Here is a 12,793-nt window from a genome sequence, read left to right on the forward strand (position 1 = left end):
TTGCTAGGCTGAGGAAATTCTCCGGTATGATACCCGGAAGTATGTTTTCCAACTTGGTCCCATACTCCTCATCTCTTTCAGGTACCCCAATCAGTTGTAGGTTTGATCTCTTTATACAATCCCATATTCTCGGAGGTTTTGTTCATTCTTTTTCATTCATTCTTTTTATTAAAACTTTGCTTTGTTCAAACCTATAGCATATAGGTAATGACAACATTGTTTAAAAGGCTATTTTGGATCTTCATTTTCAACTTCCATTTCTTTGTTGTTGTTTTTATCTCCTGCTGCTTTCTCAGAGGCTTTTTTAGCATAACACTTCCACTCCTCGCCAATTCAAGGGGAATGCACCAGGGCGCCATATGCTCTCAGCCGCCCTTGCAGCAGCAGGGATAGATTTGTTCATGCTTCACCCTCTCTCCAGTTTTCCTTTAGGTCAGGTGTATGAGGCCTGGGTGAATGTTGTGGCTGTGGAACAGGACATAGCCAAGTGATTCATTCATTTCATGTGTTAACCCCCTGGGCTGTGAGCCAAGGACAATGTGAAAGCTACACAGAATAAATCCTTTAGAATTTCTGTTCCTTGTTAAGAGACATGCAGGAAACAAAATTATATAACTGCATAATAGTGTTCTTATTATGGATCTGATTGAAAATTCTTAACAGATTAACAACACCCACAGTGGACATTAATATGTATAATTATCCTTTGTGGGTTATCTAGCAACTTTAAAAATTATGTCTGGGTTTTGGAATTGCTTGTTTTCAAGTTTCTTTTCCAAAAAGGTATTCTGGGGATCAAACTAAAAGATTTCCTGTTTGCTCAGAATGGAATGAATCGTAATAATAATATATTTCCAAAAGATACAGCGTGGTAAATATATTGCCCCTGTAAGGTGATAAACTGCAAATCTATTAAATAGCTGGTCCTGTCTTACTAAACTAGGAGACAACATAATCGTATTATGTTTTCACTTCAAAATCATTAGTTTATTCTAGATACATGTACCTGTTGGCCATTTTTGAATTGTAGAAAGTCATGTAAATTTTTAGCATTACACAAAACAATCTTCTCAGTGCTGATGTACAATAAATAGTGTTCTACTTTCAAATACAGTATTTTACTTGGTTAATGTAGTCATACAGAGAAATGACTTTTATATAAAATTGTTCCCCTGAAAATCTGTACATGAATAATTTTTCATAGAAATTGTTCAGTTCACTAAAGATACAAACTGGAAGACTTGGAATGTTACATTTTTTCCTGGGAGAATAGCCTATCTTTTAGCATTCATATTGCTTTTTTCTTTAGAGTCATATTCAGATTTCAGAACATCTGTGACTATTACTCCTGTTAAGCATCAGAAAATATGATTTCTTTCTAGATAGTGTTTCAGGGAATAGTTGTATTTTTCTCTAATAAGTTACTAGGTATGGTTTTTAGAATTCATTCAGCATTTTAGAATTATTTTAAAAGTTAAAATTATAAATGAGTCCATTTGGAATTTCCATAAATAAGCAAATGGAATCAAGTTCCAAGTAAATGATACTCATTACATTGATGACTTTGTATAAAATAGTGAAAGGACTGTAAAATGGCTATTATTTGCATATACCATGTTGAGTATATATAAACCATGTTGAGTATATATAGTAAAGGAATGGGTATCATAAGAAAGCAATTTGTTTTCTTCTAGTGTCATTTTAACATTTATATCTTTATTATATCTTTATTTAGTGACATCTTGCCTATAAAAATGGATCTGTCAGCAAGCCTACTACAGTATTTTTCTCAGACCTATAAGAGACTCCAGTCTCAAGAAATACTGCAAAGTAGTTCTACTTTTAAAAAGTAGTAATAACAGAATTATTAAAGCATAATTTATAAGTATTATAAAAAATGTAAAATTTGAAACCAGAACAGTACTTAATGGAAAAGCTTTCAACAGGTAATAACCTGACAATTCAGGCAATATTATCCAAAGGAAGTTTAAAGTATATAAGAACTTATAACAAAAAAGCTGTAGCATCATCAGAAAAACTGTCAGTTTGGGAAGATGCTTTTTCTTTTTTTTTGAGACAGAGTCTTGCTCTGTCACCCAGGTTGGAGTGCAGTGGCGCAATCTCGGTTTATTGCAAGCTCCGCCTCCCAGGTTCACACCATTCTCCTGCCTCAGCCTCCTGAGTAGCTGGGACTACAGGTGCCTGCCACCATGCCTGGATAATTTTTTGTATTTTTAGTAGAGACGGGCTTTCACCGTGTTGGCCAGGATGGTCTAGATCTCCTGACCTTGTGATCTGCCTGCCTCGGCCTCCCAAGGTGCTGGGATTACAGGCGTGAGCCACCGCGCCTGGCCTGGGAAGATGCTTTTCATTCATAATAACTGAAGAAAGATCACCTAAATCCATAGACCTAGATTCTGGATCCGTAGTTCTCTAAAGGGGCCTCTGACTGGACTTTAGGGGACCCATGAGCAAGAGCACAAGTGCGTTTTTCTGCCAAGCAGGAAGCATCTAAGATTTCACCTGATTTGCTGAGTGGTCAGTACTGGAAAAGCTTAAAATCTTTGGAATACTCGAATATGATACTTTAGCTGTCGATCCTCAACAGTTAACACAGCTTGCCAACCATATTTAGTATACAGTATATTTTTTATATGTTATTCCAAAAAAGAAATTACAATATATTCAGTAGACTCCACATCTTTTAAGAGAGATTATCCTTTCTAAGATGTCAAATCCTTGCGGAACAGCACATGAAAAGGTGGTTCTCTCCTCCAGGTGATTTTGTCTCGAGGGATTTTTGGTTGTCACAAGTTAGGGGCAGTGCTACTGGCATCTAGTATGTAGAAGTCAAGTATGGTGATAAACATCCAGAGCACACAGGACAGCCCCACATGAAAAACAATTATTCAGCCAAAAAGGTCACGAGTGCCAAGGTTGAGAGGCCCTGGAATACAGCAACTACACTATAAAACCAACCTGGAATGTCTCCCAAATGAAACTGGTTGGCCTCAGTGAACTTCACAAAATATTTTTTATCAACAGTGGTAGATGGCAGTGTGATACTGTAAATCTTGTACTCAAAGTCTTTTTGTCTTTTTAACTCTTAAAATGTTTTAATAATTAAGATATGGAATATCAATATTCCAACATAATATTTAGAGAAACTATATGCTTCCTTCTTAAGAGGAAATTAAAATCTGCTTATGAAACATGGAGAAGTCTGCCCAAACATGCTAACTTGGCTTTCTTATTTGTGATTCTGTCACTTTTTTTTTTTTTTTTCTGTTCAGATTTACAGGCAAACATATGGGTGACACGGTATTTTTCTGCCTAATATCTTAAGTGTAGCATTAACTTAATTTCTGAGAAAATGCATAATCTTCATGGTAAAATAATATGGATTACAAGGGTCTAAATGCAAGTGTTCTTTTGAATATGATAAAACTTGTGACTTTTAAACACAAACTGTGCCAGCATAGAGCCCTGAAAGGACCAAACATGCACATGATGTAATACACAAAACAGCTGCTCCAATTTATGGATTAGATGTAGACTAATTTCATATGCATATATTTTTATCTCTAGTAGATCTTTAAAAAGTAAAAGGAACCCAGACCTTTATTTAGCTCCTCATTGACCTTTTTCCCTGCACACTCTCATACAGGGATGTTCACAAGTTTTGAGAACAAATTTAGGAGTTTGAAGAAAACGAGAGTAAATCATGGAGAGTAGAAGACATTCCAAAGTGGTAACTGTAGGCTGAAAATGTAGCATCTGAACCTGGGAGGCTCTGATTGTCTACTATAAATGTGGACCTACTAACTGCAATGAAGTATCACAGTAGTGTCTGATACGTAAGACTTAGCATGATCAGTCAATTGCAATTCATGTTTTCATTTCCTAAGTATAATCTTTATAAATATATATTTGCATTAAAATGACTGGCCTATTAGGAAGTATTAACCAAATTAAACAAGATTACTTTTAAATATACAACCAAAATCAAGAGTGAGTGAAACCACTGAATGTTGGAACTATGCTTGAAATATCTATTGATTCATTTATGGGTAAAGTTACCAAGTTGACAATGTATTTTGTTATTTCAGCAACAGCCTGATTGCATTCCACATTGGGCAGTTATTACACAGCAAGATGAGTCTACTATAAAATAATTTTTAGTTATTTTTGACTTTGGCATTTGTCTCAAGTGACTATCAAGAAAGGCTAAAAATTGAGTCTAATAAAAACCTTTCTCTTCTTGCACAGTTTTCTACCTTGATCTGGTGACTTTGAGCAAGTTACCTAACTCCTTTGTGTCTTAGTTTCCACATTTATAAAATGGCCAGAATAATAGCACTTCCCTCATAAAGCTGTTATGAGGATGAAGTGAGTTTATACACACGGCACACTTGGAGCAGTTCCTGGCACAGAAAGTGCTCTTAAACACTGTGATTACTGTGTTCTTCTGCTAATAATTGGACAGTGGTTGCCCAACTGGATGGTATACTATTTTTAACATCCCTTCTATGGCCTGTAAGTCAAGAAAAGAGCCTGTTTTTGGCCCTGCCTTGGGCTTCTAAAAGTTAGTGGTGGTTTCTTATTTGTCTTTGTGACCCTGTCTTGAGAACAGTGACTTGATCTTAGAAGTTCAGTAAACATTTTCAATCACCTTCCCATCAAATTACTATTTTACATTAATAGTATGTTCCTTCCTACTCAATCCATAGTTGGTCTCTTCTTGTATACCACACTTAAATCTAAAGAAGCAGGCATACCTAACATTTATGTGACTCACCTTCATCCAAATACCAAGACTGCCCAATTACTTCCTAACTGACCTAAAGTTAGAAATAGTCTATTCTCAAAATGTGATAAAATGGAATTGATTCCAAGAATGCCTACACTTTCAAACCATGTCATTTCAGCTTCAGATGTCAAAATAAAAACCATATTTCCTAACAGTGAAAAAAACACAATAATATTCTTTCTTTGAATATATATGGGTAGTAACTTACTCTTTTAGTCAGCTGAGTATCCATCATGAAATTGTGCACGTGTTTTTCTGCTTTGGTAAGTTCTAGCTTCCTTGCCACTACAGCTACCACCAGGGCTGTGCAACCAGCACCCTGAAAATAAGGAGAGAAGAGAAATCCAAAGCGTTACTACTTTGTGTCTCAGACACATTAGAAAATGTTTTGCATCAAATGCAAAAGTTTCTCAGGATTAAAAAAATAGTCTTCAATAAGTATTACAGAAAATGTGTGATCAACAAATGTAAGCAATGTGCCTTAAACTGGGATTAAAAATTTAGTTTACATATTTTAAGAACAAAAGCATATTTGGAAAAAACATTTCCATTACAAGAAATAAATGGCCTAAAAGCAACTTGGTGACTTTTTAAAAAACAGAGCAAATCAGTTATATACCTATAATTATAATAGAAACAAATAACAAATGAGTAGATTAGCATAAATGTATATGGAGTAGAAACAAGGATTTTTCTGTAAAGAATAAACCTCTAATCTTAAGAAGAGATCAGTAGGCCTTCAAGGTGATCAACTGCAATGCACCGGGAATAAAAGCAATAAATTATCTCAGCATATACACAGCTTCAGAGTGTTCCACACACACAAGAGGAAGGATAACAGGAAGATCACAGTGATCTTAACTTGGGCAATAGAGATATATGAAGTGCTGAAGGTAAGGGGTAACCATTATACTATTTTATAAGTTTACTAACATGACATGAGGAAAGGCACGGGTCATCTTCATTTTGAAAAAACCAACAGTGTTCCTTTTTGAATTACAGACCATTGTTCTGATCTCTTGAAAAAGAGAGTCTGTATGGTACTCCCGCTCTGTGATCAAGTTGTGCTCATTCCAAGTTGTGAGAGTTTTCTTTGCTGGAAGACCAGCAACTACTTGCTGGGGCCACCAACTGGAGGGCCCAGGCAAAGTCAAGGTACTGCAGCCACTTCATCAGTCCTCGGCAGGGGGAACCTCCCAGCAGGGAAGGGGGCATGTGAGGAACTACCTCAGGGGTCTGTGAAAGGGAAATCACACCTCCAGATAGAATCTCAACCCTGAGAGGACCACAGAGCCATAGACATTGCCCAGCTAGTCTCAACAAACAGATAACAATGTAAATAGCAGGACACAGGCAGAGCCCACTGGAGAGAAGCACAGAAAGTAGATGTGATTTAGCTATTCAGTTACAGACCAGAGAATGCATCTTTGGGCTTACTGCATGAGTTGCTGCAACAAATCTGGCAGGAGGGACAAGATTGAGGAGAAAAGGAAAAAAATAAATACACTACCTGATCATTATGATCATGGAAACATGGCCACAATCATGAGCCAATACTGCTTTAATATGTTTCCAGAGGGCTTCAATAACCTGTTCCATCTTGTTCTATGAAGAAATCAGTATCCTCAGAAAGCAAGTGCTACTGATCACATGATCAGAGAAAGAGGTTGCCAAGTATTTAGACATTCTGATTTAGCCCTCTGATTTTAGAGACAACTAAAGCAGAGTAAATTATTATTCAGTTATAAAACTTGATTAGCATTGACATATTTCCTACTCTTTACTTCATCTCTTAATATCTATCTCTATATTTAGGATCACATACAGTTGAATCTCCGTATCCATTGATTCAACTGGATTGAAAATATTTGGGTAAAAAAATGGATGGTTGCATCTGTACTGAACATTATAGACTGTTTTCTTTTGTAATTATTCCTTAAACAATAACAATACTGTTTAGCAACTATTTGCACAGCATGTACACTGTGTGAAGTATTATAAGTAATCTAGAGATTAAAACACACAGGAGGATGTACCTAGGTTACATGCAAGTAATACTATTTTATAAAGGACTTGAGCATCCGTGAATTTTGGTATTCATGGCAGGAAGTGGCGTTCTGGAACTGAACCTCCATTAATACTAAGGGATGACTGTATATTCTTATTTGTGATTATTCCATAGTCATGATGCATTATGAAGCACTGTATTTCAAAGCAAGACAGGAAATTCAAATTCACCTATTTTATATGATAAAGTATGAACGTCTAAAAATCGAGCAATATGGTTAATTATCAAAATAATCAACATTGTTCCTCTTTTGTAATTGGCATAACTTTTAAATTGGTACTTTTTAACCTTGACTATAAACGAGAATCACTTGGAGAGTTTGTAAAATTCCTAGTGCTGAGACTGTGTGCCTCACAGCAAATCTTCATCTCCAGGGATAAAATCCACGTGTCTGAATATTTTTTTAAAGTTCTCCAGGTGATCCCAAGATACAGTCATTGCTTTAGATAAAGGAGGATATGGAGTGACTATGACAAGCTCCATTAACCTTCTATTAAAATAAGAGGGTCAAAATTCTTATAAAAGTCATTTGACTGACTTATGAAGACATTCAAGAAGTGATAAACAAGGTAAGTAAAGGCAGATGGTGTGATGTTATTTTGATGTTTTGTGCCATATGCAGACAATGAAAGCAAGGTATTTTAGATATGGGTACTAATGAAAGAAAAGAACAGCCTTTGGAAGCACCTCTACCCATTTTATTGACTTTCAAACATCTACCGTGAAGTCTAAAGAGTTCTAGCAGGCTGATGAGACCAAATCAGTGACCACCCATGATAGCATACGCTGGACAAACACAGGCTAGCCTTTTGCAGATATGCTCCTAGTTACCACTCCTCAATCGCTAAGTTCTATTGGAACTTGGCGGTTCAGGGCAGCAATGGTTCTTTAATAAGCAGAGGTCATAAAAACCTGAGGGGCTCCTAACTACTAGAGAGACAGCCATGAGAGGGTAGTTGGCATAAGAAGTTGAATATTGTTCTCCCCTGGCAGGTGGCCTCTGCTGAGATCTTTCTGGAAAGAAATCAAAATCCTAACGGGAATGGAAAATCACTGGAATTAAGAGCCTTGGACAGTGGATTTTTATTTGTGTTTATTCTTAGGCTCCATTCTTTTCTGCTACTGGTCCGTTCCTCACCGGGTGTCGTCTAAGACATAGGCATTAAAAATGAGTATCTCTGTTGCAAATTGGAAAAGACATTACTCCACTAATTTAGTAATTAACTCTGCCCCTTTAAGTTATACCTCCAGAACCACTTAGAAAACTTCTTGTTCAAATACAAACTCCTTAACTCTTTAAGTTTTATTTTAGTGAGGAAAACCATAAACTTATACCTCCCGAGATTATTAAGTCATAAGATAATGTGATATGTATAGAATCACATTTCAAAAAAGTAACCTTTATTTTTTAATTTTTAGAGTTATGCAAGATGAAGCTGGCTCACTTCCGAAAGCTTTCTAGGTTCAAGGTAAATTCCTGCCAACACATTCATGGTTATGGTAATTTAAGTAATGGCATAATATTATTGTCCACCCAGTGTCTATTTCGAGGATGATTCTGTTTCATAAAATGAATAAGAATGGAAATAAGTATGATTTTACAACATTTTCTCCAAAGCTTGTCACCACCACAATCGATGTAGAAACAGTTGGGACTAACATATGTTACTCTCTGAAATTAAAATCCCTGTATGCATTTAACAAGATGAGTCATATTCCTTTCACCAAAGTCAGAAAATGTATCCTGGTTACTTTTCTCTCATTTCATTTATCTTCTTGGAAAAAACTTAAGCAAAATCACTAACTGCCACTTCAAGAGGCTTGGGCATCTAAAAACAAAATGAAGAAAATGCAGTGTATTTCGGAAAGCAATATATTAAAAGCAAAGGTTTAGGTTTCCCTTGGAGTGTTTATCATCTTTCCTTCTAACAGAGAAGATGCTGAAAGAGACAAAAAGGGGTAAGTTAAGAGGGGCAGAGGGGGAGGGACTTGACTTTAGAAAAGTTAAGTAATGACAAGTGTTGTTAATGTTTACTACCCTAAGCCAAGCCAGATCAAACTGAAAAGACAAATGACAATTAGTTACTATTACCTATATACCTCTAGGGAAATCCCAACATGTGGGGATAGTCTTAGATGCTGCCAAGTTAAAATTAAAATGTAGTGCTTTTCTCCACTGTATTCTTCTCCATTACAGCACAGAAACTGTAAGCCCTTGGATGTAAAAGAAGTTCAGGTATCCCATTTCCCTCAAAATCATGTATCACATAATATTTGAAAAATTAAAATAAGTGACATATTTTTACCCTAAATCATCTACTATGCTGATCCTGCAAATACTTGCAAGAATAATTTTGAAAAACCATTTTGGGATCAAGCTTTAATCACAAGGATACAAGCCTATGAAAAAGAGAAATTCCTTCATGTAGCACACTGGGGAAAGGTTTTGATTATTGCAACTTTGAAAAAGACATCTTCAAAAGATTCAACATAATAATGAAATTTATACCTTTTAAAGAAATTCCAGAATCTTTACCACTACAGAGAATGGCTCTGATAAAAAACACTAATATTCAAAATATTCTAGTCTTAAAGTATCCTCCTGTGGGATTTATAATAGCTCCTAAAAGTTCAAAATTCAGTTTGATAGTTTATTAGCCTATAATTAAAATTTATCAAAATAGTTAATTTGAAAAAAAATCACGCTTTTATGTAAAAATAAAACAGCTTTAAGATCTTTCACAAATCAGCTTGCCCTCCAAAAGTAAGGTAAAACAAATACCTCAACACATTGCCTGTTTTTCTATCCCTGGGGCTGACTGACTCAATGTCCTAGAACCATAAAAACATTTTTACTATACTTGACTGACATAAATAATTATTCTTTCATAAAAATATGTGAAACAATCAATTCTGGCAAATAACATGTTATAAACCACTCTGCTTTAATATTATATCCCACTGGAGTTTTGCAAGGTTTCCTCAGGTCATGAAAATAAATAAGGAAGTTTTGAAGACAAATTCTATCAAAAATGCTCTCTGAGTGTCTTAAAATACAAGTTGATATTTGCTACTAGAGGGTGGAGGTCAATTTCAAATGTCCTCATTGCAAGGAAAGCGGGGAGAGTGTGTGGTGTTTGAGCCCAGTGATTAAGCCTGGGCCTGCACAACCCAAGCCTCCTTTATAGTGATTTGCTTGTTCAGCTCATTCTTCTACTTTTAGGGTCAGAAAGAAGGAAGTACCTCATAAAACTGGTCATCAACAACGAGTCATCCCTCGGTTTAAATCTCCTGATCACAACAGTGCCAGTGTGACTGCAGGTACTTCAGAGATAGGAAAGGCAGCTCTGCCAATTGAAAGTGCTGATAGTTTAGAAAAATTTGGTGAAATTGTGGAGTCCGTGAGCTGTGTACTAAAAGATCACAACTTCCAGCTATACTTTCCTGTACCCAGAAGAAAGCAGCTGTTGTATTTCTTAAGAAATTTTTTTTTGCAATCCACTTATGAAATTTCTTGGGGTGAAGTGAAGATCCCCAAGAAAGGACATTGGTGGGGAATTTAGCCTTATGACTGAAAAGGCCCATCATCCCCTCCAGCTGCTCTGCACAAAACAGAAACTATTGTAAGAATTTAAAGATACATTCTTCTCACTGGGGCTTTATTTGATGAGATTCAGTGAACACACTAGAAAGAACCAAAAAGCAAGCAAATCGAAAGTTAAAACCTCTTCAAAATCATTTGATACTAAACACCCAATGTCAAATTGTATAAGACATTTTTAAAAATGTGAGTGTTTTGCACACTCTCAAACATTTAACACCAAGGAATGGCTTCAGATCAGTTTCGCATTATTTCTATGTACACTGGAAGGGGAAAACAAATCCTCAAATGGAAAGAGAGAAAGTTACAGGAAGAGGAGTATAATGGGACCTTAGGTTTCGCATTCTTTCATACCAATCATTTCTTTTTTATGAGCTATAGCTAATTCATGCTGTTTCGGAACACCCTCTTACCGACCTAACAGGGTAGTGTTATTGCTCTTCAGGATGCAAACTGTTTAACTGACAACTGATGGAGTCACCATGTGATGTTAAATTAAGATTTCTTCGGCACAGGGCAAATTTAATGTGGAAAGGATTATTATCAAATCTTAAGGAAAAGGCAAGGCTGTGTAAAGACTTCTGTCCTGAACTGACTTGTTTTTTTGCTCCTTGAATAAAATTTTAAAATTTAATTAGCATAGTCATTTTCAAATTGCTATGAACTGCAAAAGCTTTACGCAGTGCTTTTGTTTGCATAGAACTACTAGTGGGATGGAAGAAACCTCAATCACTCATGTCTGAAGTGTTCTTAGTTTTGTTGAGAGAGTCATGCTAGATGTTGTCAAAGTCTAGCGGTTTATAAATCACTATTGGAGAACCATTTATTGAATAACCACCTGCATCCCTAGGAATGAACAGATATTACTTGATATTTAAAGATAATTAAGCCAAAAAATCCAGTCATCCATACTGTAGTCAAAAGGCTACCAAGAGTCACCATAATTTTACAGAAATAGAGAAGCAAAAAGAACAAATAAGCAACCTTAATTCTAGTATAAGATGAAAGATACCCGTACCCACAAGGCTATTTTTCACTCTTGCAACAATCATATATATTCTTAGTAATGGGAGAATTCATAGCTTTCAGGATGTGTTTTTTATATATACGTGTATATATATATGTATGTCTAGGAAGATAACTTTGTAAACACTAAGTAAAACAATTACTTTATTGGAAAAATTAAAGACACTGAGAAACTAACTGGTGCTGTCCAAAAGCTAAGATAGCTGCCTACCACCATCAACCAAAAGTACAAAGCTACTTAGAAATCGTCCCATTGTTTATCATGACCTTTACAATAATAAACAGTCAGGTCCTCAGTACTTCCTCAAATAGCAGAAGGGCAGAAGAATAAAGAGAAAATAAGTAATTACAACCATAATGGTTTTCTTTCGAAGAGTACTGAGTGATTTGCTTCTATTAGGCAATCCCATGACTTATTTTTATAAAAATAAAGAGATCTTGGTCTCTTAAGGTTTAATTCCCATATTGGTCTTGGATTTCTACATTCTCCATAGGAGTGTCTAGGTCACTTCCATCCATATGCTCTTGATCCCTGAGGAGCTGATATGAGATGTAATCAACTACCAGAAGTGAATCCCAGGAAGACTGCCCTGTAGCCTAACTCCATGGGAATCTGTTTAGTCTAGAAGAAGAGATAATCCAACTCTATAAAGCATCTCAAATAGGTTACTCAAATATTAGTGAATTTCTCTGTATGCAAGTAAATCAATTTTGATCAAATCAATTAGGAAATAAGTCTGATCCTTATGAAGGAGAGGAAATGGAGCTCCTCAGCCTCAGAATAGAGGGACTCTTTTTACCATGAGCTTACAGGGCTGGAACGAAGTCACCATAAATTCCATTACATATAACATTTTTGTATCCACATATTTAATGGTACTATAACCTCTCTCTCTCTTTTTTTTTTTTTTTTTTTTTTTTTTTTTTTTTTGAGACGGAGTTTTGCTCTTGTTGCCCAGGCTAGAGAGCAATGGTGCAATCTCAGCTCACCACAACCTCTGCCTCCTGGGTTCAAGCGATTCTCCCGCCTCAGCCTCCCGAGTAGCTGGGATTACAGGCATGTGCCACCACACCCGGCTAATTTTTTAGTAGAGACGGGGTTTCTCCATGTTGGTCAGGCTGGTCTCGAACTCCCAGCCTCAGGTGATTCACCTGCCTCGGCCTCCCAAAGTGTTGGGATTACAGACATGAGCCACGGTGCCAGGCCATAACCTCTCTTTTTTAAGCAAAGTAAGATCAATAGTGAAACCTAAGCAAGAGGCAGTTCAAGAAGGTAAATAAAAGATTT

At 36.1% G+C, this 12,793-nt stretch overlaps 1 protein-coding gene across 3 annotated transcripts in view; it reads right to left on the reverse strand.

Annotated features, from left to right (window-relative positions):
* KCNN2 (potassium calcium-activated channel subfamily N member 2) overlaps window positions 1–12,793 on the reverse strand; it is a 137,424-nt gene that overhangs the window by 15,660 nt on the left and 108,971 nt on the right. For all 3 annotated transcript variants that reach the window (XM_008014168.3, XM_073010752.1, XM_008014169.3), the window contains one exon: window positions 5,019–5,129. In XM_008014168.3, the coding sequence (XP_008012359.1) occupies window positions 5,019–5,129 (111 nt within the window). The remainder of the gene's footprint in view (window positions 1–5,018; window positions 5,130–12,793) is intronic.

This window comes from Chlorocebus sabaeus, chromosome 23 (genome assembly GCF_047675955.1).
Source record: "Chlorocebus sabaeus isolate Y175 chromosome 23, mChlSab1.0.hap1, whole genome shotgun sequence".
NCBI lineage: Eukaryota > Metazoa > Chordata > Mammalia > Primates > Cercopithecidae > Chlorocebus > Chlorocebus sabaeus.